The sequence below is a fragment of the Ambystoma mexicanum genome, chromosome 10 (genome assembly GCF_040938575.1).
Source record: "Ambystoma mexicanum isolate Mex_15411 chromosome 10, UKY_AmexF1_1, whole genome shotgun sequence".
NCBI classification, from domain to species: domain Eukaryota; kingdom Metazoa; phylum Chordata; class Amphibia; order Caudata; family Ambystomatidae; genus Ambystoma; species Ambystoma mexicanum.
In genome coordinates this window covers 793,767,913-793,790,335 of record NC_090932.1, presented here as the reverse complement: position 1 = coordinate 793,790,335, position 22,423 = coordinate 793,767,913, and the positions used below count along the sequence as shown (strand labels likewise).

General features: G+C 48.3%; 1 protein-coding gene across 2 annotated transcripts in view; it reads right to left on the bottom strand.

Moving 5' to 3' along the window:
• MFSD1 (major facilitator superfamily domain containing 1) overlaps positions 1-22,423 on the bottom strand; it is a 499,977-nt gene that overhangs the window by 44,209 nt on the left and 433,345 nt on the right. For both annotated transcript variants that reach the window (XM_069618453.1, XM_069618454.1), the window contains exons 12-13: positions 5,088-5,185; positions 4,663-4,775 (exon numbers count right to left, since the gene is read on the bottom strand). In XM_069618453.1, the coding sequence (XP_069474554.1) occupies positions 4,663-4,775; positions 5,088-5,185 (211 nt within the window). The remainder of the gene's footprint in view (positions 1-4,662; positions 4,776-5,087; positions 5,186-22,423) is intronic.

The window sequence follows — 22,423 nt, the reverse complement described above, 5'->3', positions numbered from 1 at the left end:
AACCTATTGGTATCTAAACAAGTACACTATTTCTTATAAAGGAATAGATAGTTTAACCAAGGTTACTTTTCAGAAGTGTAGGATACAATTATGGGGAAAGTAAGAACTCTTGCTCTGAAGCAGTTCAGGGAAAGCATAAACCAATCATACACTTTAAGAACTGCAAAGCTATTTCAAGGTGGGTAAATCCTTTTGGTAAGCTTTAACACTCATTCACTTGAAAAATGATAAAACACTACCAACACTTACTTTTGTGAAGCGTGGAACACTAATCAAAGTAAGTGTACCAAATTATATACTTTTTAGATGGGCAGAATGCAACTCAACAGTAAGTAATAACGTTTAGACACTGTGTAACTTATTCTATTACAGAGATAGTTACCACACTAACTTCTTTACAAGTAAATATTGGCTTTCAAGCTAGTCAAAAGTGTTTAGGGACTTCATAGACTCCCTATATGCGTTCCAGCATTAGGCCTGGGAGAATGATACGGGCAAACTCTCAATCACAACTTCTGCAAACTCTCCCTGCACAGAAAGGGGCGGTCTGGCTGTCCAATCAGGACAGCTGCCCCCCCCAATAGGAATTGGTTCCTTTCAGTCACGTAGAAAGACAAAGGGCTGCAGAGTTGTGGACTCCTCCCTCGTTTCCTGCCTTCTCTGACATTCTGGAGCCTCCATGGGGAATACAAAGGATTCCTGCCAAAGACAAAACTTAAATCAAGATCTTTCCCGCCTAGAATGGCAGAAGACGACCCAAGAAACAAGCAAATGAGAAATGGCAAAAAAAAAAAAAGGAGCCCACCATTCTAGCAGAATGGCGACCCTCTTGTGCATTACCACAGCTGATTTCACAGCCTGCGAGTAAGAATGACCAGAAGTCTTAAAAGTAGTTTCATTGCCACCAGCCATTCAAGTAAACCTGCAATTTTAACAAAATTGTTACCAAGTAAGTAAGAAGGGGATACATTGTACCTCCCCAGCACTTCACATACGTTGGGGTGTGCTGGCTCACTAAAATAAATGTAAATGGGATGGGAATCGCACTTCACTTCTTGGGAACAGTAGTTCACTCAAGAGAAAAATAAGAGAAATTAAAAAGGGAAGCCCAAAGGGGCAACCCAGCCTAAGCCCAAAAGTTACAGGAAACTCCAACCACACACTATGGAGACATAAAAAGGTCACCCATATAAAAAGTAAAAGACTAGGCAACAGGGGAAAAAGATTCCCACTCACCTAGTGTTCGGGAAAATTTTCATTTCTATGCAAATTCCCTTTAACCTTAGAGACCCCCTCCCAGCTCCTTTGCTGGACTCTGGGCCTTTTTAATTTTTACTCCCGAGTGGGACCTTTTTCTCACTCACTCATGTGTTTTTCGGACTATGATTTTCTATGTTCCTTACTGTTTTATGGAGTTTGGTAAACTCCATAGGCATCTGATTTTGCATTGTGACACAAAGCACCTTTAGTACAGATTCACCGAGAAGTCCCTTGGACTTCTTATATTTAACTACATTTTTTGGGTGAGCTACTGTTCCAAGAATAGTAAGATGACCCCTGACTTACTTACCTTTACTTCATGAGTCCAGCACACACCACCCTATGTGGCGTGCTGAGGGGTTACATAGTAATTCCTTTAACCCATTCCTCATGTACCATTTTGTTACACTAACTCACTTGAATGGCTGGTGGAAGTGGTATCTTCTTTTACTAACTAGTGACATGTATCTGCTGGTGATACCTCAGCTGCAGTGCTGCACATAAGGGTGACAATTTTCCCAAAATGGCCCGTCTTCTTTTTTTGCCATTTGTAGTTAGTTAGTTTCTACTGGGCTTTTACTCTGTTTGCATCCGGTTTGAGTCCTTTGTGCAGTTTGCCTTTGGCAGGTTTCAGCCCTGAAGCCTGCCCAGGCTCCAGTGTGTCTTGAAAGGCAGGAAGTGAGGGAGGGTCCCGAATCTTGCCTGTCCTTTGTCTCTAGGTGTGTCTGGTGAAACAAGTTCCAATTGGCTGGCTGGCTGCCCTAAAGAACCGGCAACCTGCGGTGTGATTGACAGCATACGGCTGTGAATGAATGGGAACTTCCATAACAAGCAAGGTTTTTGGAACTAAGAGCAGAGTCGACCACTGGAGGCAACATCCAAAGAAACAGACGAGAGAAGACGACAGCAGCACCCTCCAGGATGGCGAAGTACCCGACAAAGGAACAGAGAAGCCATGGTCCGGGCGATACACCGCTTAGAGAGAAAGCCCTGGGAACCGTGCATCAGGAGAACCAAAACCACGAGACTGCAGCGCTGGATGAAGCGCACACAAAGGCAGTACAGCAAAGTGGATAGGAACAAAAAGGCGCTGGAGACAACCGGTAAGCACTGGGGAAGAAAGTAGAGTTACCGGGTTGCCAGCAAATAAAAGTTGCTGTGCATTAGCAATAGAAATAACCAGTGAACCTTGAAGAAGCAAGTGGGTTACCGGGTGGCTAAGTAAAGGGAACCGCTTCTTGAGAGCGCTGCAAGCAAGAGGCAGTAAAGTCATTAGAGAAGGGGAAAGTGTTTAAAACACAAGTTGCCAATGGGTTATTAAACCCCAACCAGGGAGGAAAGAGTAACCCATATAACAAAGTCCAAACAAGCATATATACCAGGTGAAAGTTGTGATGGAACAGTGATCTATGATATTTGGTCCTGGAAAGCAGGCACACCAGGTGAAGTTAAGTATCTGAGCAATGAACTGTTTATATAACAAGGTCCTGGCAGGAGAGTATAAGAGGTGAAGTTAAACATGTGTACAATAAAATATCTGTGTAATAAGATTCTGGACAAAGAATACCAGGCGACTCGAGTATCTGTACAATAAAGTGTTCAAGTAACAAAGTCCTTGCAGGAGAGTGTAGCAGGTGGAGGTTAATGTTTAAGTAAGGAAGTCCTGGTAGGAAGGTACACCAGGTGAAGGTGAAACAATTGTGCAACATGACCAGGCAGAAGTATGCCCAGGTGGAGATAGATATTAAGACTATTGTAAAGAACTGCAAGGAAAGATTTTTGGTTTAATGAATGATTGGGACACTATATTGAGAAGAGGGAAGTCCTTATGAAAATACATATCCCTAAAGAACTTTTAAAGGAAGAGAAAGCTTGGGGAAGGCAGCCAATTCCCCCCAAGAAGTGAAAATACAGAGGGGAGAGAGTAACCCCCTTGGAAGTTGATTAATATTTTGCTGAACTGGTGAAAGTTGATCTAAGGAGCCTAGGGAAGAAAGTGAATTCCTGGGAAGAAGAGCATTGTTCAGGAGAAAAGCCTTTTTGTTGAATTGGAACTTTTGTGTTGAGCCTGTACATTTGAGCACTTGGAGAAGTCAAAAACCCATTGTTCAAGCCTTTTTGTTGGATATGAACTTGTGTTGGACCTCAACATTTGAGCACTTGGAAAAGTCGAGAAACAATTTCCTTTGCACATTTAGAGTTTAGATTGTGAGGGCCATAATAGAATCAAGACACAGGAGAGATCTTTTGTTTGGACATCTTGACACTGGACAGACTCTGTAGTTTTGGTTTGAGGTAGGGAACCCTCGTCTAGAATAGGGATAGGGAGGCATTTTCCAACCCGAATTATTTAAATAAAAGTTTATAACCAAAAATATGTCTCCTTGTGTCCACGTCTCATTCCTGGCTCCTCACAGTACATACATACTCTTTATTATAGGCCCAGAACACACTAGAAAAATTAATCAAGCAAGTAGTATCACACAACACTCAGTTACCAAACATATATACAGTCACCTTAGGTTTGTAGAAATGCATAGAATAACTTATTCAACTGAAAGGAAGGTAAATAATGAATCATTAAGTAAACCCAATTAACAAGAAAAGTGCCCAAACAATATAACCTCAATCCCTCTGTTAAATGGGGCCTTGTGCCCAAAAGTCACAAAGCTTCTTCTAGGAGACGGGAAAGATGTAGGAAGAGTTCTTGTTTTAGCGAAAAATCTTCCAGAAGACTGGTCAACAATATTACAGTTAAGCAAGATTATTTTCCTATCTTTTAGAACAGCCGTTCAAAAAGTGATGGAATGGAATAAATCAAAGATTATTCTGAGGTTTATTATGGGGAGACGGGGGCGCTTGTATGTATTGAGAGTACCAGGATCTTCAGTCTTCTACACAAGATACTTAGCTCCAATGCGAATCTGAAGAAATGGCTGCAGGAGCCTTCTTCTAATCCCAAATCCTGGCTGGAAGCAAGTCCAAGTTCACCAATGATAAGGATCGGCACCATTCCAACAGCCATCAGTAGTCCAATCAGGGAACACTGTGTTTCACTCATGAACACTCTCGGGCACCAGAGGTGTGGAATGCGACCAGGCAGTCCCACCCACTTCCTGAGTCCCCACACAAAGGCATGCAGTAGCCCACAAAAACAGCAGCTTTCCTGGGCAAATGCATGACCATATAAGGGATTTCCTCACCTGAGAAGGAAGAACAAAGGCCAAGAAACAATATGCAAAAAGGACAAGCGAAGGGTTAGACAATTCTTTCTTACAGCAACACATCTCATTAAGGCACTTAAAATGTGTCTTACACACATTGCCCCAGAGAGCAGTAGTTAAAAATACAACCAACTACCCCCAACCAAGAAATGCCGAATTGATGATTCTCAGTACTTACAACAGATACACGCAATGAAGAAGACTTCCAGGAACAAATACCCTCGAGCATCCAAAATCGCACCAGCCGTTATTGCGACTATTGCAAGTCCAAGATTCTGAATAGACTGCATGCTGCAAAAATGACATACAATACTTTAAGTGCCCAGAGTGGTTCTACAGCTCAAGCCATCAGCATCTTCAAACAAATTCATATTTACATATAGACAAATTAAAGTTATTGTGGCAACTTTAACTGTTAACATTTTAAAAAATAGGAAACGTACCAATGTAAGGGAGGAAGGAGTAATGAGATGCATTCAAAGAACCATTTTGTCAAAGTGATTAGAGTCATCTATACCCAATATGTTCTTTAAGGCCTACATAGTTTCATAAACCAGTTAAAAAAAAGAAATGTGAACAGGATTGGTAGATTTACAAACTTACAAGCCATAGGCAGTCCCGAGTTGATGTTCAGGAACGACAAAAGCGACCATAGGCCATAACGCACAAGCAAGTAGTGAATAGGATATTCCCAAAAAGGTCTGTTAAAAGCAAGTACAAATGGAATACAAGTTACCAAAAAATTATTTCATTCATTTAAGCACATTATACTAACGAAATACTTTACTTAATGGAAATACGTGGGCAGTTTGTTGAGTGCTTGGTTGTGAAGAGCATCCAATCTTTTCCCCCAAAAAACACCTGTCCAAATCAACTCAAAATACTGTAGAACAATAGTGTAACTTCCCACAGGCGAATGTTACCAATATTTTCTCACATGGGCAGTATATTGGATAATTGAAAGGAGTACTGTGTGGGCAGCAAAAGCTAGCTAGAAGATACTGTTAAGCAGCAAGTGCATTTAATACCACCATCGGAACTGCCAATGAATGGGAGAAACAGGTACCACAGAAGTAGTTAAAATGTCTCTACGTTAGTGCACACATCCCGGTATGTCATTGAGTCACTGCAAATGTAACCGTACATGAATAATCACATCACAAAACAAATAGAATAAAGGAAGAATGGAACATGGGAACGAAAAAAGATGAGGTATGGGTGGTCTCTGCCAGCTTCAAACAAATTATTAAACTAAATAAATAAAAAGGTTAGTTTGTCAGTGTTACAAACAGCACTGACAATCTGGCTAGAAACAGGACATAATGGATATGGAAATTAAGAGCGAGGAAGTTGTAGTAGTGTGAGACAAGGTGTTAAGATGGATTTCTAAAAATCGGAGCAGGTGGACAGATTTCAGGAGGCCACACTAGTTACATTGAACCGGAAAACTCCGTTTAGACAAACCAATCAAGGTAAGCATGGAAGATTGGTCAAGGCTAAGTCTCAGGAGAGGTGAGTGGGGTCAGGGGTCCACAGAGAGTCCAAACAGTGAAATACACAATGTTTGTGCTTAGGCAGGCAAGTAGAAAAACACTATTATAGGCCCAAAAACACACTATAAAAATGAATCAAGCAGGTGATATTATCACACAACACACTCCAAATATAAAACATATATATATATATATATATATATATATATATATATATATATATACACACATATATATACATATATGATACATTACTCACCGTAATCGTATTTCTGATGCTTGTATCTGCTTAGATTCACATGCTGTGCATAGGCCGACATCTAATGGAAGCTGCAGAGCATTACAGTTTGTTTTTCGAAACTCGAAAACGGGCGTCGACACAGGGCGTGCCAGTAATACTATCCCTAGTGTGACGTCCACTGTACCCATGATCCCTCACGCGTCTAGGACCCTCGGATTGTATTTTTTCTGACATGAGGTAGCATGAGGAGTAGCGCGAGTACAGATAATCCAAGCAGATAGATAAGACTACAAGCATCCATGCGCCTTCTCTCAGAGGGGAGGAAGGGTGGGTCGCATGTGAATCTAAGCAGATACAAGCATCAGAAATACGATTCCGGTGAGTAATGTATCCCTTCGGAGGCTTGTGGAATCTGCTTAGATCACATGCTGTGCATAGATTAGCGAGCAGTGTTAGAAGAAGGAGGTGGGATGTGAGAAGGGTCATGAGCAAATAAATGTCTTAGAACAGCTTGTCCCACTTGAGTATCTGTCTTGGAATGGGTGTCAATGCAGTAGTGCTGAGTAAAGGTGTGAATAGAGCTCCGAGTAGCTGCTTTGCAAATGGTGTCAAGGGGTACATTTTCAATGAAAGCCAGAGTGGCCCCAATGCCTCTTGTAGAGTGGGCTCTTGGCGTGAAAGGCAAAGTTTTTTCAGAAAGGGAGTAACACAGCTGGATACAGTTAACAATCCACTTAGAGATGGCACCTTTAGAGACGCGATCTCCCTCATTGCCTGTAGCTACGGAGACAAACAGTTGGTCTGTTTTCCTTAGCGGTCTGGTTTTGTTTACACAGTATAGGACCGCCCTACGCACATCTAGAGTGTGTAGTTTCACCTCAGCCGAGCTTTGTGGGTCTTGGAAGAAAGCTGGAACCTCGATGGACTGGTTCACGTGGAATTTAGAAATAGACATGGGTGAGAACCTAGGATGTGTACGTAAAACCAGTTTATCTTTATGAACTGTAAAGAAAGGATCCTGCACTGACAGAGCCTGAATTTCATTGACCCTTCTTATCAATGTAATTGCTACTAAGAAGGCTGTCGTATAAGTCAGGTGTTTGAGACTGCTTTTATGCATGGGCTCGAATGGGGGGCGCATAAGTGTAGCTAGCACTACGTTAAGGTCCCATCCTGGTGGTGGGTTTGAAATTGGAGGGCGAAGTCTCTTTACTCCTTCCATGAAGGCTTTAACCACTGGTACTTTCCACCACGACACCTTGGTATGGGAGGTGGTGTATGCTGACAGAGCTGCCAGGTGTACCTTTAGTGAGTTAAAAACCAACCCTGAGTCCAGCAGGTGGAGCACATACGTGACAATTGTGGAAGGAGTGCAATCAACAGGGTCGATTTGCTTATTCTGGCACCAGATAACAAATCTTCTCCATTTGTCAAAGTAGCAGTGCCTCGTGTTTGGCTTCCTAGACTCTTAGGATGTCCATACATCTCTGCAGCAAATTGAGATGTCCACACTATGACCTCAGGAGCCATGCTGTTAGGTTCATTGAGTTGGGTTGAGGATGCACTTTGACCGTGGTGCTGGGACAATAGGTTGTACCAGCCCGGGAGTTTGATGGGTTCGCACACTGCTAGTTTGCGTAAGTGTGGGAACCACGGTTGTCTCGCCCACATGGGAGCAACCAGGACAAGCGTCATCAATTCTCTGTTCATCTTGTTGACCACCTTCCTGATGAGGAAACATCCCTGACCAGTTCATTCACAGGGCGTTCCCCCTGGGAGTCTGGTTGGGGGAACCTGGATGCGAATCGTGGGCACTGTGTTTTCGCTTGTGGCGAATAGGTCTATAGTGGGGAAACCCCACTGAGAGAAGATATCTTCTACGATTTCTCTGTGTAGACACCATTCATGTTCCTCTGGGAGGGGATCTCTGCTCAAAGCGTCCGTCAGAGAATTGAGATCCCCTGGAACATGTTGAGATGACAGGAAGATGTTCCGTCTGAGTGCCCATGTCCACATTTTCTGGGCAAGCTTGGACAGATTTGGCAAATGAGTCCCTCCTTGCTTGTTCAGGTAAAACATGGCTGTAGTGCTGTCTATCCGGATCTGGCTGTAGTGCTGTCTGTCCGGATCTGCACTGACAGGTTCAACAGGTAGGGCTGGAACGCTTGAAGCGCTCTGAATACTGCCAGAAGCTCTACCAGGTTGATGTGATTCTTGGCCACTGAGTGAGACCAGAGACCCTGAGCTTTGTGGTGGAGATGGTGAGCTCCCCACCCTGACAGGCATGTGTCCGTTGTGACTACCACCTGTATCTCGGGATCGTAAAAGGGTTTCCCCTTGGACAGATTTTCTCTTGTCCACCAGTGAAGACTTTGTACAAGTGTTGGCGAAATGACCACTAGACTGTCCACTGACCACTTGCATGAGACCACTGTTTCGCCAACCATTCTTGCATGGGACGCATGCGCAGGCGCGCGTGGGGGACCTGGTAAATACATGACGCCATCATGCCCAGCAAACGCATTGCTTAGCGTACCGTTATCTGGCGACCGGCCTGGTATTGCGGAATTTGCAGCAGTATATTCCGAATTCTTTCCTCTGATGGAAAGGCCAACCCCTCTTGTATGTTTAGGACAGCTCCTAGGAACTGTTTGGAGGTGCTTGGCACCAGACTGGACTTTTTCTCGTTTATGGAGAAACCTAATTCGAAGAGGAGGTCGATCGTTCTTTGAATGTTTGTTCTGCAAATTACTGGAGTCTCCCCCGTGATGAGCCAGTCGTCCAGATAAGAGTACACTGGGATTGCCTCCCTGTGTAGGTGTGCCGCCGCCACCGCCAGTACCTTGGTGAATACCTTTGGATCCAAGGCTATCCCGAAGGGCTGTACCTTGAACTGGTAGTGCTGACTGTCCACCTTGAGGCGCAAGTATCTTTTGTGCGCTGGGAACATGGAAATATGAAAATAAGCATCTTTCATGTCCAATGTTGCCATGTAATCCCCCTTTTTTAGGAGGGGGATTACCTCTTGCAGAGTAGTCATGCAACATTTTTGGGGCTTGACATACTTGTTTGCAGGCCTTAAGTCCAATACTGGGCGCATTGTCAAATCTTTTTTTGGCACAAGGAAGTAAGTTGAATAAATAACCTTGTTTACCTGGAGTCCCGGGACGAGTTCTATCGCGTCCTTTGCTAGAAGATTGGCGATCTCTTCGAGGAGGATCTTCTGGTGGTCTAATGAATGTACTTTTTGACGTGGCGGGTGGTTTCGGGGACGCTCTAACAGTTCTATGCAGTATCCTGCGGACACTGACCAGCACCCATCTGTCTGATGTGATCCCTTCCCAAGCTTGGGTGAAGTTGGAAATGCGTCCCCCTGCTGGGGATGTGTGAGAAGGGACCCTGAACGGAACGTCATTGTTTTGGTGGAGGCGTGCCGCCGCCGCCTCTACTGGGGCTGCCTCTACCCTTACCACGTCCTCTCTTATTACCCCTGCCATAACTCTGGGTAGACTACTGGTTGTTGTTCCATGGTGTACCATGCCCCTGGGAATAGTTTGTTCCTCTCTGGGAATTTTGTCCGCGTGGGCAACGAAAATTGCCATTCCCTCTTTGATTTGGGGGTTTGTTGGTTAATTGGCCTTGGGATTTGAGAGTCTCGTACTCATTGTTGGCATTTTTCAGGGCGTCCTCTACCGTGTGTTTCGGGTTTGAACCCAGATTGGCGTAACCAAGCATGTCTTTTGATAACAGTGCTTTCTGCTATCAATCTGCCGGCGTTATCCGCGGCATCAAAGGTTGCTTTTAAGATGCAGCCGGACACGCCGCGACTTCCTCCCACTGGTGGCAGTTGTAACTCGCCAGTAGGGTGGTGGAGTTGGCGATCCTTGCCTGGTAGGCGGCAGTGGAGACTACTTTCCTACCCAAGCCATAAATCTTCTTGCTCTCCTTGTCGGCAGGAGCTTCGGACGATGACGGAGGTGTTCCCGCCCTCTTTCGTGTGTTCGTAACTACCAGGGAGTCCGGTTTCAGTTGCCCCCTTATTTACAGCGTGTCTGATTGGGCAGCCCTGAAAAGGATCGCTATCCTGGGGTTTACCACCCTGGTGAGGTTGGGATTTACAAGGGAAGGGTCTATCCTCCTTTGTATCGATTTAAGGATAGGGATGGCCTGGGCTACAGGTCTCCTTTCTCCCACTAATTCTTTGGCAAAGTCCCTCTCTTCCTGTGCTCCCTGGGTGTCAATGTGGAAGTGTTCTGTCGCTCTAGCCAGAACTCCATTCAAGAGAGGTTGGTTGTCGACCGGGGGGGGGGGGGGTCGGTAACCGGGGGATCTTTGTCTACTGGGGAATCTACCCTGTAGGTTTCTGGGTCGTCCTCTTCCTCCTCTTGGTCCTCATCATCATCCCCATAGTAGCCCGTCCCAGATTGGTCTCCCAACATGCCCAAATCAAGATCCTCAATAAAGGGTGGATCCTCATTATATTGAGAGTAGGGCTGTATACAGAAAGGGTCCGAAGACCGTGTTGGTGCTGCAACCCGGGACTTCTTACTTGGGGGTATCGGGTCCCTAGAACCTGAGGGTGAAGCCCCATCAGGGGTATATGAGAGGAAGTGTTCAGGATTCTTGGCATAGACGTCTACCAAAGACAACATCCTAGACATAACTCTGTCTATGTCGTCACTAGACCATTCCTTTGAGCTGGGAATGACTCTTTCCTGGGAGAGTTTCCCTGTCTTGTCCTGACTGGACCTATGTGCTTGTGCAGGGGTCTTTAAAATGACAGAAGACTGAGACTTGTCCGTCTGTTTTTGCCTGGCTGTCTGCTTCTGAGATTTGGAAGAAGGTAGAGAATGCTTCTTTTGTTGTTTTCCCCCCACCCTTTGGGTGGAAGAGTGTTTTCCCTGTTTATTCGCCCCTGCGGAGCCTTCCGACATCTGGTGTTGAGGTTCGGGGGTAGTGTCCCTATCTCTAGAGTGTGGAGTTTGGGACTCGGGAACAGCCGTTAAGCGGTCTGCTGACGCAGACTCCTGGAGTGCGGCCTGGGGATAGAGGTCGGCTTCGTCTTCCGACGATTGAACCTCTGTTACCTTAGGGAGCGAGGCACTCTTGGCAACAGTGGATGGCTGCCTGGAGTCATGCGGTGATCTAGATCGAGAACGCCAAGAGGACACCAATTCGGTGGACCGTTCTCTGTGTGCCTCTTTCCGAGAACTCGACGTGCGCGTCGAGTCTCGGTGGGACTTGTGTTTGGTGGAAGTGGTGTGGGTAGCGCTTGTGTCGCCGGGTGTTTTCCCCATAGACGCCCTGCCGGACGACCTTCCGAGGTCAGGGACTTGTGCTTGGCTGTCTCTCGACGCCACGTTGCCCTCGCCGTCTGAAAGCACGGTGTTGCTGCCATCGCTGAAGGCGCCCTCCGCTGCCATGGCCTCTTGACGCCTGGCATGGTGGGCCCAACGCTTGATCCAACGGCCCTTTTGTGTTTTCGGTTTAAACCTACTACACGCACTGCAGTTCACCTCGGGTGGTCCCTCGGCAAGCAGAGGTTGCACGTGGCATGTCTGTCAACCCAAGGGTACTTGCAGCTGCACTTGAGGCAAAATTGGAAAGGGGTACCCTCCATACGCACCTTGAAGCAGCGGGCTAATGATTGTAGGAATATATAGAAGATGTACCTATATATTAAAGAGTGTAGAGTATGTACCACCCCCCACTCTCCCGACTTGCAGGGCCGAGGTCAGAGGCCTTCCAAGGCCCGAGGCCTTCCGAGGCCCAGGTCCGTCATGCAGCTGTCGACGGTTGATTCCTTCTCCGGGCCGACGTCGAGTGTCGAACTTCGGTGGTTCGACGTTGGGGTGGAGAAATGGGGAAATATTAAGATATTTTAGCAAAATTGTGGCTAAGGCCAGGAACTCCGCGGGATGGTACGTCACACTAGGGATAGTATTACTGGGACGCCCTGTGTCGACGCCCATTTTCGAGTTTCAAAAAACAAACTGTAATACTCAGCAGCTTCCACTAGATGTCGGCCTATACACAGCATGTGATCTAAGCAGATTCAGATATATTTATATATATATATATATATATATGAGTCACTTTTGGTTATAATAATACACACAATTCACCTAGACACCTGAAAGGAAGGTAGGTAGTTGTATAACCAGTCCACAGGAATAGAAGCCCTAACTTTATAAGTCCAACTCTAAGTTAAATGGGGCCTTGGGCCAAAGGCTCACAAAGTTAGTTTTGGAGAAGGGACAAAGTTAGAAAATGTTCCTGTGGGGACGAACAGGGTTCCAGAAGACTTCAAAACTATTACAGTTAAGTACTTTTACTATCTTTTAGTACAGCTTTTTAAGTAAACGGTTAAAAAGTGATGGAATGGAATATAAATCAAAGTTTTTCACAAACCTTTATAATGGAGGAGATAGGGGCACCAGTAAGTATTGAGACTACTCATCGCACTTACTCCGCTTTTCCCGAAGGATTTAGCAGGTCAAATAGGGGTCAGTGGAGGCAGGTTTTCCTTCCATTGGATCCAGTAGAAGATTCTTAGTAGCTGTGGGTGCAATGAAGTTTGAGGTTGTGCCCCGGAGCCGAGTGCAACCCTTTCCAGCAAAGAAATGCAGCAGGCACCAATGCAGGACTCTTCAGGACACTACCAGACAGAGGAAGGCCGGTTCCATTGACAGTCATCGCACACGGGCGACAGCAGGCATCTCTCCAGTCATGAACAAAGGAAGCCCTCCAGAACAGGATCCTTGGATAATGGGAAGATGAACATTGGCAGGAAGGAGACTTGTAGGACTAGCTGGCGACTACCGAAGTTCAGCGTTTTTTGCCCCGAACGGCAATGATTCTGGCACGGTAGCCTAAAACTGAGCTGGTCATTCCACCAGGTGGTCCAGGGAATCTTCCGAAGGCTCCAGGATCGTGGGAATGCGTAGAGACTGGTTGGTCCCACCAGTCCAAACGGTTGAAGCACCAGCAAGGGTCTTCTGAGATCAGGTGGTCCAGCAGGGCTTTACCGGGACAGCAGCAAGTATGGTTGCCAGGCCTCTTCAGGATTTGTCACAGGTCTTCTGTCATCTGCACAACTACACAGGATACTTGGCTCCGTTTCCGATCTGCTGGAATGACTGCAGGACTCCTCTTATTCTAAATTCAGGTCAGTGATGAAACTCAGACCTCCAATTGAAAGGATCTGCATCACTTCTGCAAACAGCATTTGTCCAATGAGGAACCACTGTTTGGGCCGACTCATGCATGCACACCAGACTTTACTGGCAACAGTTTGTGGATTGGGACCAGACAGTCCCAGCCCACTTCCTGGGTCCATACACATATGGCATGCACTAGCCCACAAAACAGCAGCTTTCCCTGGCAAATGCACAAACATAAAAGGGAATTCCTGACCTAGGAAGGCAGGAAGACGACTAAAGAAAATAATGGCCAAAGAACAAGCGCAGAATCTCATTGTACGGCCATCTTAGGACACTAGCCACCATTAGTAGCCAAAATTGGTAAGCCCAAATGGGCACACTAAAAATATAGCAAAAATTGTAAAAATTGAACTGCTGCCACCAGCTTGACCTCAGGCACATTTAAAAGTAGACAAAAATCCCTTTGGTAAACGTCTAGGGTGATACAAAAGTATTCCCAGTGCACTTCATTGAAAGATGCTGTGTGCAATATGAAAAAGGGACCCAAACAGATTACAGGTAAAAAGACAAACGAGAAAGAGTTTCGCAGTACTGACAGTCTTAAGGACTAGTCCGTTTCCCCATAACAAATTAGCAAAAGGCCAGGGAAGTGAAGCTGAAGGCTTCACTTCTCTGTAAAAAGTCAGGCCATGGTGTAAAAGAAAAGCAACAGGTTTGGGGATCCATAGAATAAGGAGGGAAAGTTGCCTAAAAGATATTTTTCCTAACACAAAGAATACAAATCGATGCTCTCACAATAGATTGAAGTATTTCCGCATGACCAGATTTTTTATATTAGTCCGGGAAACAAGCATTGCCTTGGAAAATGTGTAAGGGGCCAAGAGAGTCATTCGGGATACACCCAACAACAATGATTTGCCCCCCTGTCCACTCTTCCTATTGTAGGCTCGTACAACAGTTGTTTAGCATCTTCAATGAACTTGCTTCTGTCGTGTCTGCTTGTATGAAGTTGAGTGCCCAACTGTTTTCAGGATTGCCGATGCAGTGGAATGCTGTTGAACGCCAAATCTGTTCTCTACTGCAAATACATGCAGCCAACCGATGACAGGAAAATAATCTCAGGACCTCCAGGTGTGATAATAGGGATAGTTCGACATAACATCTCAGTAAATACCCAATTAAGCCATTCCACTGAAAATTTTGGGGAAAATGTGTTAAATAAATGGTTCAAATGGTAAGAAAAAAAAAACAATTTTTCAGCCTCCTCCCATTCATTGTCCCATTTTGTGACAAGGCCAGTAATCTGGCTTTGTCAAGGGGGAATGGGATTACCCCCTCATCCAGGAGTGGGGGCCTACCAGGGACAAAGCCAGACCCAGTCCAAACCCAGAGAAAGACAGTGGCAGTTCACTGGGCCTACATTCCTGACACCCTACCCCTTTGTGCCAGCATGTTTTTGTGGTGATCACCGTTACCTCAAGTTTTATCTCCAATGTTAGTTACTTGAGTGTTTTTCTGTTGCATTCATAGCTCCAGCAGCTGAACCAGGAAATAAGAAAAAACAATGAGCCGAAAGAGCACCAAAGGCTGCGGTGCTCAACGACAGGGAGAGAGAAAGCTAAAAAGAAACTTACCCCATAAGCAGCAGAAAAGAGGACCTTACGGAGTTACACCATCAAGCCAGCCCAACATACTAAAAGCCCACTATAGCACTGGGAGCCAAAAGGAGAGCAATACACCCCATCCCAGAAATAACTTACCTTGGGATGATCTGGACCAGTGTCCCGGAACACAAACATGAACACTCCTTCCTGTGCCACCATCTCCATTACGCGTGGGGAAAAGTGGGCGTGGCTTAGACCACTACCTACGACTTTACACACATCCCGGGTGGAAAAGACAGGGCCAAATTGACCAGGGAAAGTGATCCAATCCTGGGAGAAAAGCAGGACTATAAGCAGGAAGCAGAAGTGCCGGTTATTTGGGTGAGGTCAGAGGTGGAAGACAGCCAAGAGTCCAGCAGGTTGGAGGAAGGAGTGGCGGACTGTGGATACGATTTGTGGAGCAGGTGGAGTTTTGGCTACAGAGAAGTGGAACTGTGATGAAAGTGTGGGTGTTTGTAAGGCAAGTGTGTAGAAAGATTAGTGTAATGAGTGGGTGTGAAGTGTATGTTACTGAGTGGTAGGAGGGTGTTTGAGTAATTGTCGCTTAGAGGGGTGGAATAGCGGTTTTGGAGAACAGATGTACAAGAGGGCGGAGCGTCCTCCGACGGGCCCATAGGTCAGAGCTCACCCTCGAGTACCTGTAAGATGAGATCGCTGCACCTTGAGGAGGATGGGGTGCAGGATTCTCTTACTCCGACACAATTCAATAAGGACAACTCAATAGTTTGGCAAAGGGAAGTCCGTTTAATGACAAGTACAAAAAAAGGGGAAACAAACGGAAATCAGCAGTGTTGCGATTGCCTGTCTCGCTTCAATTCCCCGAACTTCTTACAAGCAATAACATTTATACCAGAAACTCGTCATCATTGACGTGTAACACTCAAAGTGTGTCATGCACTTCTATTGGTTGGAAACAGTAACTTTACAATAGGTATTATATCTGTATATGGTAACAGAGCTTGAGGATTGGATAACTTATCGGGTGGGCGTCTATGCCCATCCCTCTACATCACTCGTGATAGACGTCACTACAAGTACGACGTTTAATTGGTTCTACAAGCTATAGGACCCTGGATTATTAGGTCCATTGTGATTGGGTGGGTTACACCCCTAGGCATACATCTCCACTTTAATTAGCAACATGCAGAATGGACACCCAGATGCAGAGTGCCCCAAGATTCACCCTGCCTCCCTTCCATCAATCAGTACTTTTAGGGCTATGTGTCAATTAGTTGGCTGAGGATGGCCTCGAAACTGTAGCTTCTTATCAGGAAAAGTTATGGCCTCCTCAGGTTCTGGGTGACAGACGTTGGTACCTCTTCGCCCTTGGCTGGTCATGTGTCTGTTCACCATGAATCTGCTTCATTTTCCTTTCTTTTTGTGTATTTAATTCTGTCTTAGCCTCGCCACCTGCCTCGGCCTGCTTATCGCGACCTTCACGGGGCAGGCTGCTATGCTCTCAAGTTTTGATTCTCCGGAGTTGCCGCTCTCCTCCCTGTAAGGACTGGTAGGGGGTGTCTGTACTTCCGCTCTCTATATGGTAGAGGAGAGGCACAGAGGACCCCAGCCAAGATTCTCTATTATTGGTACGTGGTCGAGCAATCAAGGCCTAGCTTCTCAGGAGGTGATGCGGGCTGGTTCTTAAGTACAGTGTAGTCCCCGAACCCCCACAAAGGAATGTCCACACACTGTATTACTGAAAACACAGTCTTTATATAATATTCAAAGGTATGTACACGATCACAATAACGCACTTTGTACTTGGAAGTCAATAAGAACAAGTTACTTTCTTACCTGGTAACGTTCTTTCGATGGGATGGTCCGACGACGTATTCCATATCTATGACATGTAATCACCACAGCTGTGCTGCTTCGGAAACTTTTTTCAGCGTCTGCGTCCTGCGTCGATGACGTTGATGCGCCGTCGTCGAAGGCCTCCTCCGACGTCCGACGTCATCCGATGTGATAAGTAGGACGCACGACACCCGTAGCCTCAGTTGTAGTTTTTTTCCCCCAGAACGTGTGACACTAGTCAACTGCCAGTCAGACACAAAGCCTTGCGGAACGTAAGCTGCAATCGCAAAAGAAATTCTGCAGCGGGGAAGGCAGGGCGGGAGCGATATGGAATACGTCGTCGGACCATCCCATCGAAAGAACGTTACCAGGTAAGAAAGTAACTTGTTCTTCGAGGGGATTGGGTCCTCCGACGTATTCCATATCTATGACAGACTCCCAAAGCAGTACCAGAGCAAGGAGGAGGGAAAGAATTTAGAATCAAGATTTAGAATAGCCAATCAAATAGCAGAGCAAAGGACCGCCTTGCCAAAGGCCAGATCCTGTGCTCTGATGGAATCGAGGGAATAGTGACGTACAAATGTATGTACTGAAGCCCAGGTGGCTGCATCACAGATGTTGCGAATAGGAACACCCCTCTGCAGGGCAGTAGACGCAGCCATACCCCTGGTAGAATGGGCCCGCAAGCCAGCCGGTGGGTCCTTACCCGCCAAGCGGTAGCACTCCGAGATGACCAAAATAATCCAGCGAGACAAAGTCTGTTTCGTCACAGCTTGCCCCAAACGCTTTCCAGCGTAACCAATAAAGAGTTGATCGTCCACTCTGACCCGGGACATGCGTGAAACATAAAAGCTTAAAGCTCTCCTAGGATGAAGCCTATGGAGCCTCTCCTCTTCCCTACCAGGATGCAGAGGAGGAAAGAATGCCGGAAGAACAACCTTCTGGGCCAAATGAAATTCCGTCACTACCTTCGGAAGAAAAGAAGGACGAACTCTAAGGACAACCCTCTCCTTGTGAAATACAGTGAAGGGAGGCTTAACTGAAAGTGCCTGTAACTCACTCACTCTGCGAGCGGAAGTAACCGCAACTAAAAACACAGTTTTCAGAGTTAACAGCCTCAAAGGGCAAGAATGTAAAGGCTCAAACGGAGCACCCATAAGTAACTTAAGAACAAGGTTTAAATCCCAACTGGGCACCAGGAAAGGTGACGGAGGGAACACATTAGTGAGCCCTTTCAGAAACTGTGAAATCAAAGGGATTTTAAAGTAAGAACACTCTTCAGACGAGCGCTTAAAGATGGACAGCACCGCCAGATAACCTTTAACGGTACCCACTTGCAAGCCCCTGTGGGCCAAAGAAAGTAAAAAGGACAGAACCATGGGGATGTCACATGCAAAAGGATCCACATTATGAACTCTGCACCAGTCGCAGAACTTACGCCAACGGCAACGGTACAGAGACTTTGTTGCTGGCCTTCGGGCCGAAAGCAACACCTCCATCACGTCCTCAGGGAGGTCCCAATCCTTATACCTCAACCTTTCAGAAGCCAAGCGTGAAGGTTGAGGGATCGGACCTCTGGATGGAGAACCTGACCCTCCTCCCGTGAGAGCAGATCGTCTCGGTAGGGAAGACGACGTGGAGGGCAGATGGATAAGTCGAGAAGGTCCGGGTACCAAGTCCTCCGAGCCCACGCCGGGGCAATGAGGATCATCCGGGAACCGAACTTCCGTAACCTCCGCAGCACTTGCGGGATGACGGGGACTGGAGGAAACGCGTACAGCAGCGGGAATGACCACTCCACCATGAACGCGTCTCCTAAGGCTCCTTTTGGAGGAAATTCCCGCAAGCAAAACCTTTCGCACTTCCGGTTGACACTGGAGGCGAAGAGATCCACTTGAGGGGTCCCCCAAAGGGCGAAGATCTCCAGGAGAATCTCCTGAGCCACCTCCCACTCGTGAGAGATTGCGCTCTGCCTGCTCAGAGCGTCCACCGTCACGTTCTCGACTCCGGCCAGATGAACTGCCGAGATCGAAACTTCCTGCTGGATGGCCCAGAACTCGAGCTGCATCGCCTCCCTGCACAGAGGAAGTGACCCTGCCCCCCCCTTTTTTGTTGAGGTAGTGCATGGCCACTGTATTGTCCGTCAGGATCAGGACACTCTTTCCTCGCACAGTCGGCAGAAAAGCCTTCAGGGCTAGCCTGATGGCCCTCAGCTCCAAAAGATCGATATGGAGTCTGGACTCCGACGGAGACCAACGACCGCTGACTGTCAGCCCGTTGGCATGAGCTCCCCATCCCGTGAGGGATGCATCCGTCACGATCGTCACCTCTGGCCAGGGAAGCCAAAATGGAGCCCCCCTCATCAAGTTGCCTTCGACGGCCCACCACAGAAGATCCCGGGCGACCGAGGGCGGCACCTGAACCGGGTCCGACATCCTGTCGGAGTACTGCGACCATTGCGTCTTGAGTGCCCACTGCAAAGATCTCATCCGCAGGCGAGCCTCTGGCACCAGAAGAATGCAGGATGCCATGAGGCCGAGCAACCTCAAGAACTCGAACGCAGGGAGCATCTGGGCATGCTGAAACTTGTGCACCATCTGCTGAATGTGAAGAGCCCTCACCTGGGGAGGAAAACACTGCCCCAGGGAAGTGTCGAGCACTGCTCCGATGTACTGGAGCCGCTGTGTTGGCGTCAAATGGGACTTCTTTAAATTGAGGGAGAAGCCCAGCCTGTGAAGGGAGCGGCAGGTGACGGACAGATGATCCAGGACTTGCTCGGGAGAGCTCCCCCTGATCAACCAATCGTCCAGGTAGGGGTAGACGTGAATCCCCCCTTGCCTGAGATGCGCTGCCACCACCACCATGAGCTTGGTGAAAACCCTCGGGGCGGAGGTCAATCCGAACGGCAGGACCCGAAACTGAAAGTGCGAGTCGCCAACCGCGAACCTCAGGTACTTCTTGTGCTTGGGATGGATCGGCACATGGAAGTAAGCATCCTTGAGGTCGAGTGACACCAACCAGTCCTGAAGCTGAAGGGCCTGGAGGACTTGAGAGAGAGTAACCATCTTGAACTCGTCCTTCCTGAGGAGTTTTCGAAATCAAAAAATAAGGGAATACCATCCCTTGTTCCTCTCCGCTACAGGCACCAGTTCTATGGCGCCTTTCTCCAGCAGGGCTTGAATTTCCTGCGCAAGGAGCGGATCCGGACTCTGCAAAGAGGTTCCCCGGTGGATTGTCGCGAGGCCTGTGCCGAAAGGGAAGACAGTAGCCGTGTGTTATGATCTCCAGAACCCACACATCTGAAGTAATGGCTTGCCACTCTACAAGATGCTGCGCCAGCCTTCCCCCAACCGGCGAACCATGGGGCATGGCCTCACGACTGAGTGGGAGCGGCTGCGGCGTTACCTGAGGGCAAAGAGGCAACTGCCCGAGCGGCCTTGGCACCACGGGTACCCTGTCGTCCACCTCTGGTACCCCTGTGGTGGCCTCTTTGACTGCCAGCTCCTCTCGCTTTACTGAAGGATGAGTAATAGCGAAAGGAACCACCCCTCCACTGCTGTCCCCTATGACGAAAAGGCGGAGGCTGGCGAACTGCAGCGCCCAACGACTTCGCTGCAGCTTTTGAGGTCTGCAACCTCTCAAGGCTCTCGTCAGCCTTGCTGCCAAAAAGGTGTTCACCGTCAAAGGGCATGTTGAGGAGCCGGGACTGGACATCAGGAGCAAATCCCGACTTCCGCAACCACGCAAACCTGCGTATCACGGTGCTCGCCGCCATGGACCTACTGACGCATTCAGCTAAATCCAAACCCGACTGAACGGATTCACACATGGCATCCTTACCATCCTGGACCTTAGCAAGGAAAGCATCCCGTTCTTCCCCTACGGGAATATGTTCAGCCGCCAACGCAACACAGTTCCACAGAGTGTGTGTGAAACGAGACAAGGCACAAATGGAGTTGGCCGCCTAAAGCGCCATACCACCAGAAGAAAACACTTTCTTCGCCCAGCCATCAAAACGTTTGTCGTCCCTATCCGGAGGGATGGTAGGGTACGACGCCTGCTTTGCCGGGGCCGTGGCCGCCTGCACCACCAAACTCTCCGGAGTGGGGTGCCTTGTCAAGTAGCAGGGGTCGCTACTGGCTGGACAGTATTTTCGCGACAAGGATCTGCCCACCGCCGGGAGACTCTCAGGAGCAGTCCAAGCCGCCGCCACACTTCTCTGTAAAGCCATATGGAACAGCAGTACCGGGTCAGTTGGGGGACCAACATCAAGGATGTCCGTCAGATCATCCTGCACAAACTCCCCTGGGGGAGCAGACCATCCCAAGTACTCAGAAACCCTAGCCATAAGGCGCCGGTACGAGGAATCGGCATGAGAGCCAGGCTCAGGCCTACAAAACTCCACCTCCGGAGAGGTGTCCAGTCCACTGGCATCATGCAGTGACTGTCTCAATTCGTCAAACTGACTATGGCCCGAGACAATTTCATCTGGAACCTGACTAGGAACCAGGCCATCAGAATCCTCATCCGCCTCTGAAATATAGTCCAGGTGGCGAAAAGAAGGCACCCGAGAGTGCTTGCTCTTAACCAGAGCCTTCCTAGGGGGTTCTCCCGAGCCACGGGGTACCTCCGACACGAAAGGCGTCGATGGCGTCGAGCGAATCGGCGCCGGCGTCGAGAGAACCGGCATCGGCGCTGAGAGGATCGGCGCCGAGGAAATCGGCGTCGCCGTCAGACGCAGCGCCTCCAGCATCGGCGGCGTCGACACAGCCCTCGAGGCCGGCCTAGCGCTTCCCTCGACGACCCGCTCGTCGACGGCTTCGACGACTTCCTCGAAGCCGGAGCCTCGAGAAAGCCTGTCGACGCCCTCAACGCCTCAGACGTCGATGTCTTCCTCGAAGACTTCACAGGTGCACACGGTCTCGAACGCGTCGAGGACCGGGACCTGGAACGGGTACGGCTAGAACGAGTCTCCTTGTCCGAACGGGACCTCTCCCGTGACTCGTGCCGACCACTCATGCGAGCGGTGTCTCTCGACCTCACACGACCGACCCCACTCGGGGGCGCGGACGGCTTAGTACCCTGCGACTCAAGAATCGCCAGCATTTTCTTCCCGAAGGAAGCCCATTCCTCCGGCGTCGCACGGCTGGTGGGGTAAGCGACGCGCCGGGCAGAGTCCTCAGAGGAGGACCTGGAAGAGAACGCCTCTAAGAGGCTGAGGAGTGGCGAGACCGACTCCTAGAAGGAGACCCACGAGACTTCCGACGATGACGCGGAGAGTCACCCCTCGAATCATCCGTCAAAAGCCCCGCAGACTTCGACTTCCTGGGCTTGGACACCCGACCTACCGACAACAACTTCTTACGTTCGCGTAAGGCTTTGGACGTGAGCGACTGGCAGTCGATACAGTCATCCGTGTCGTGGGCCTCCCCGAGGCACCAGAGGCAGACGTCGTGCGAGTCCGTCACCGACATCTTGGACCCACACTCCCCGCACTTCTTGAAACCCGGATGCGGGGTCGAAGACTAAGTAGAAGACATCTTCACACGAAGGATTTGCACAAAACGAACAGGTTCGAAGAACC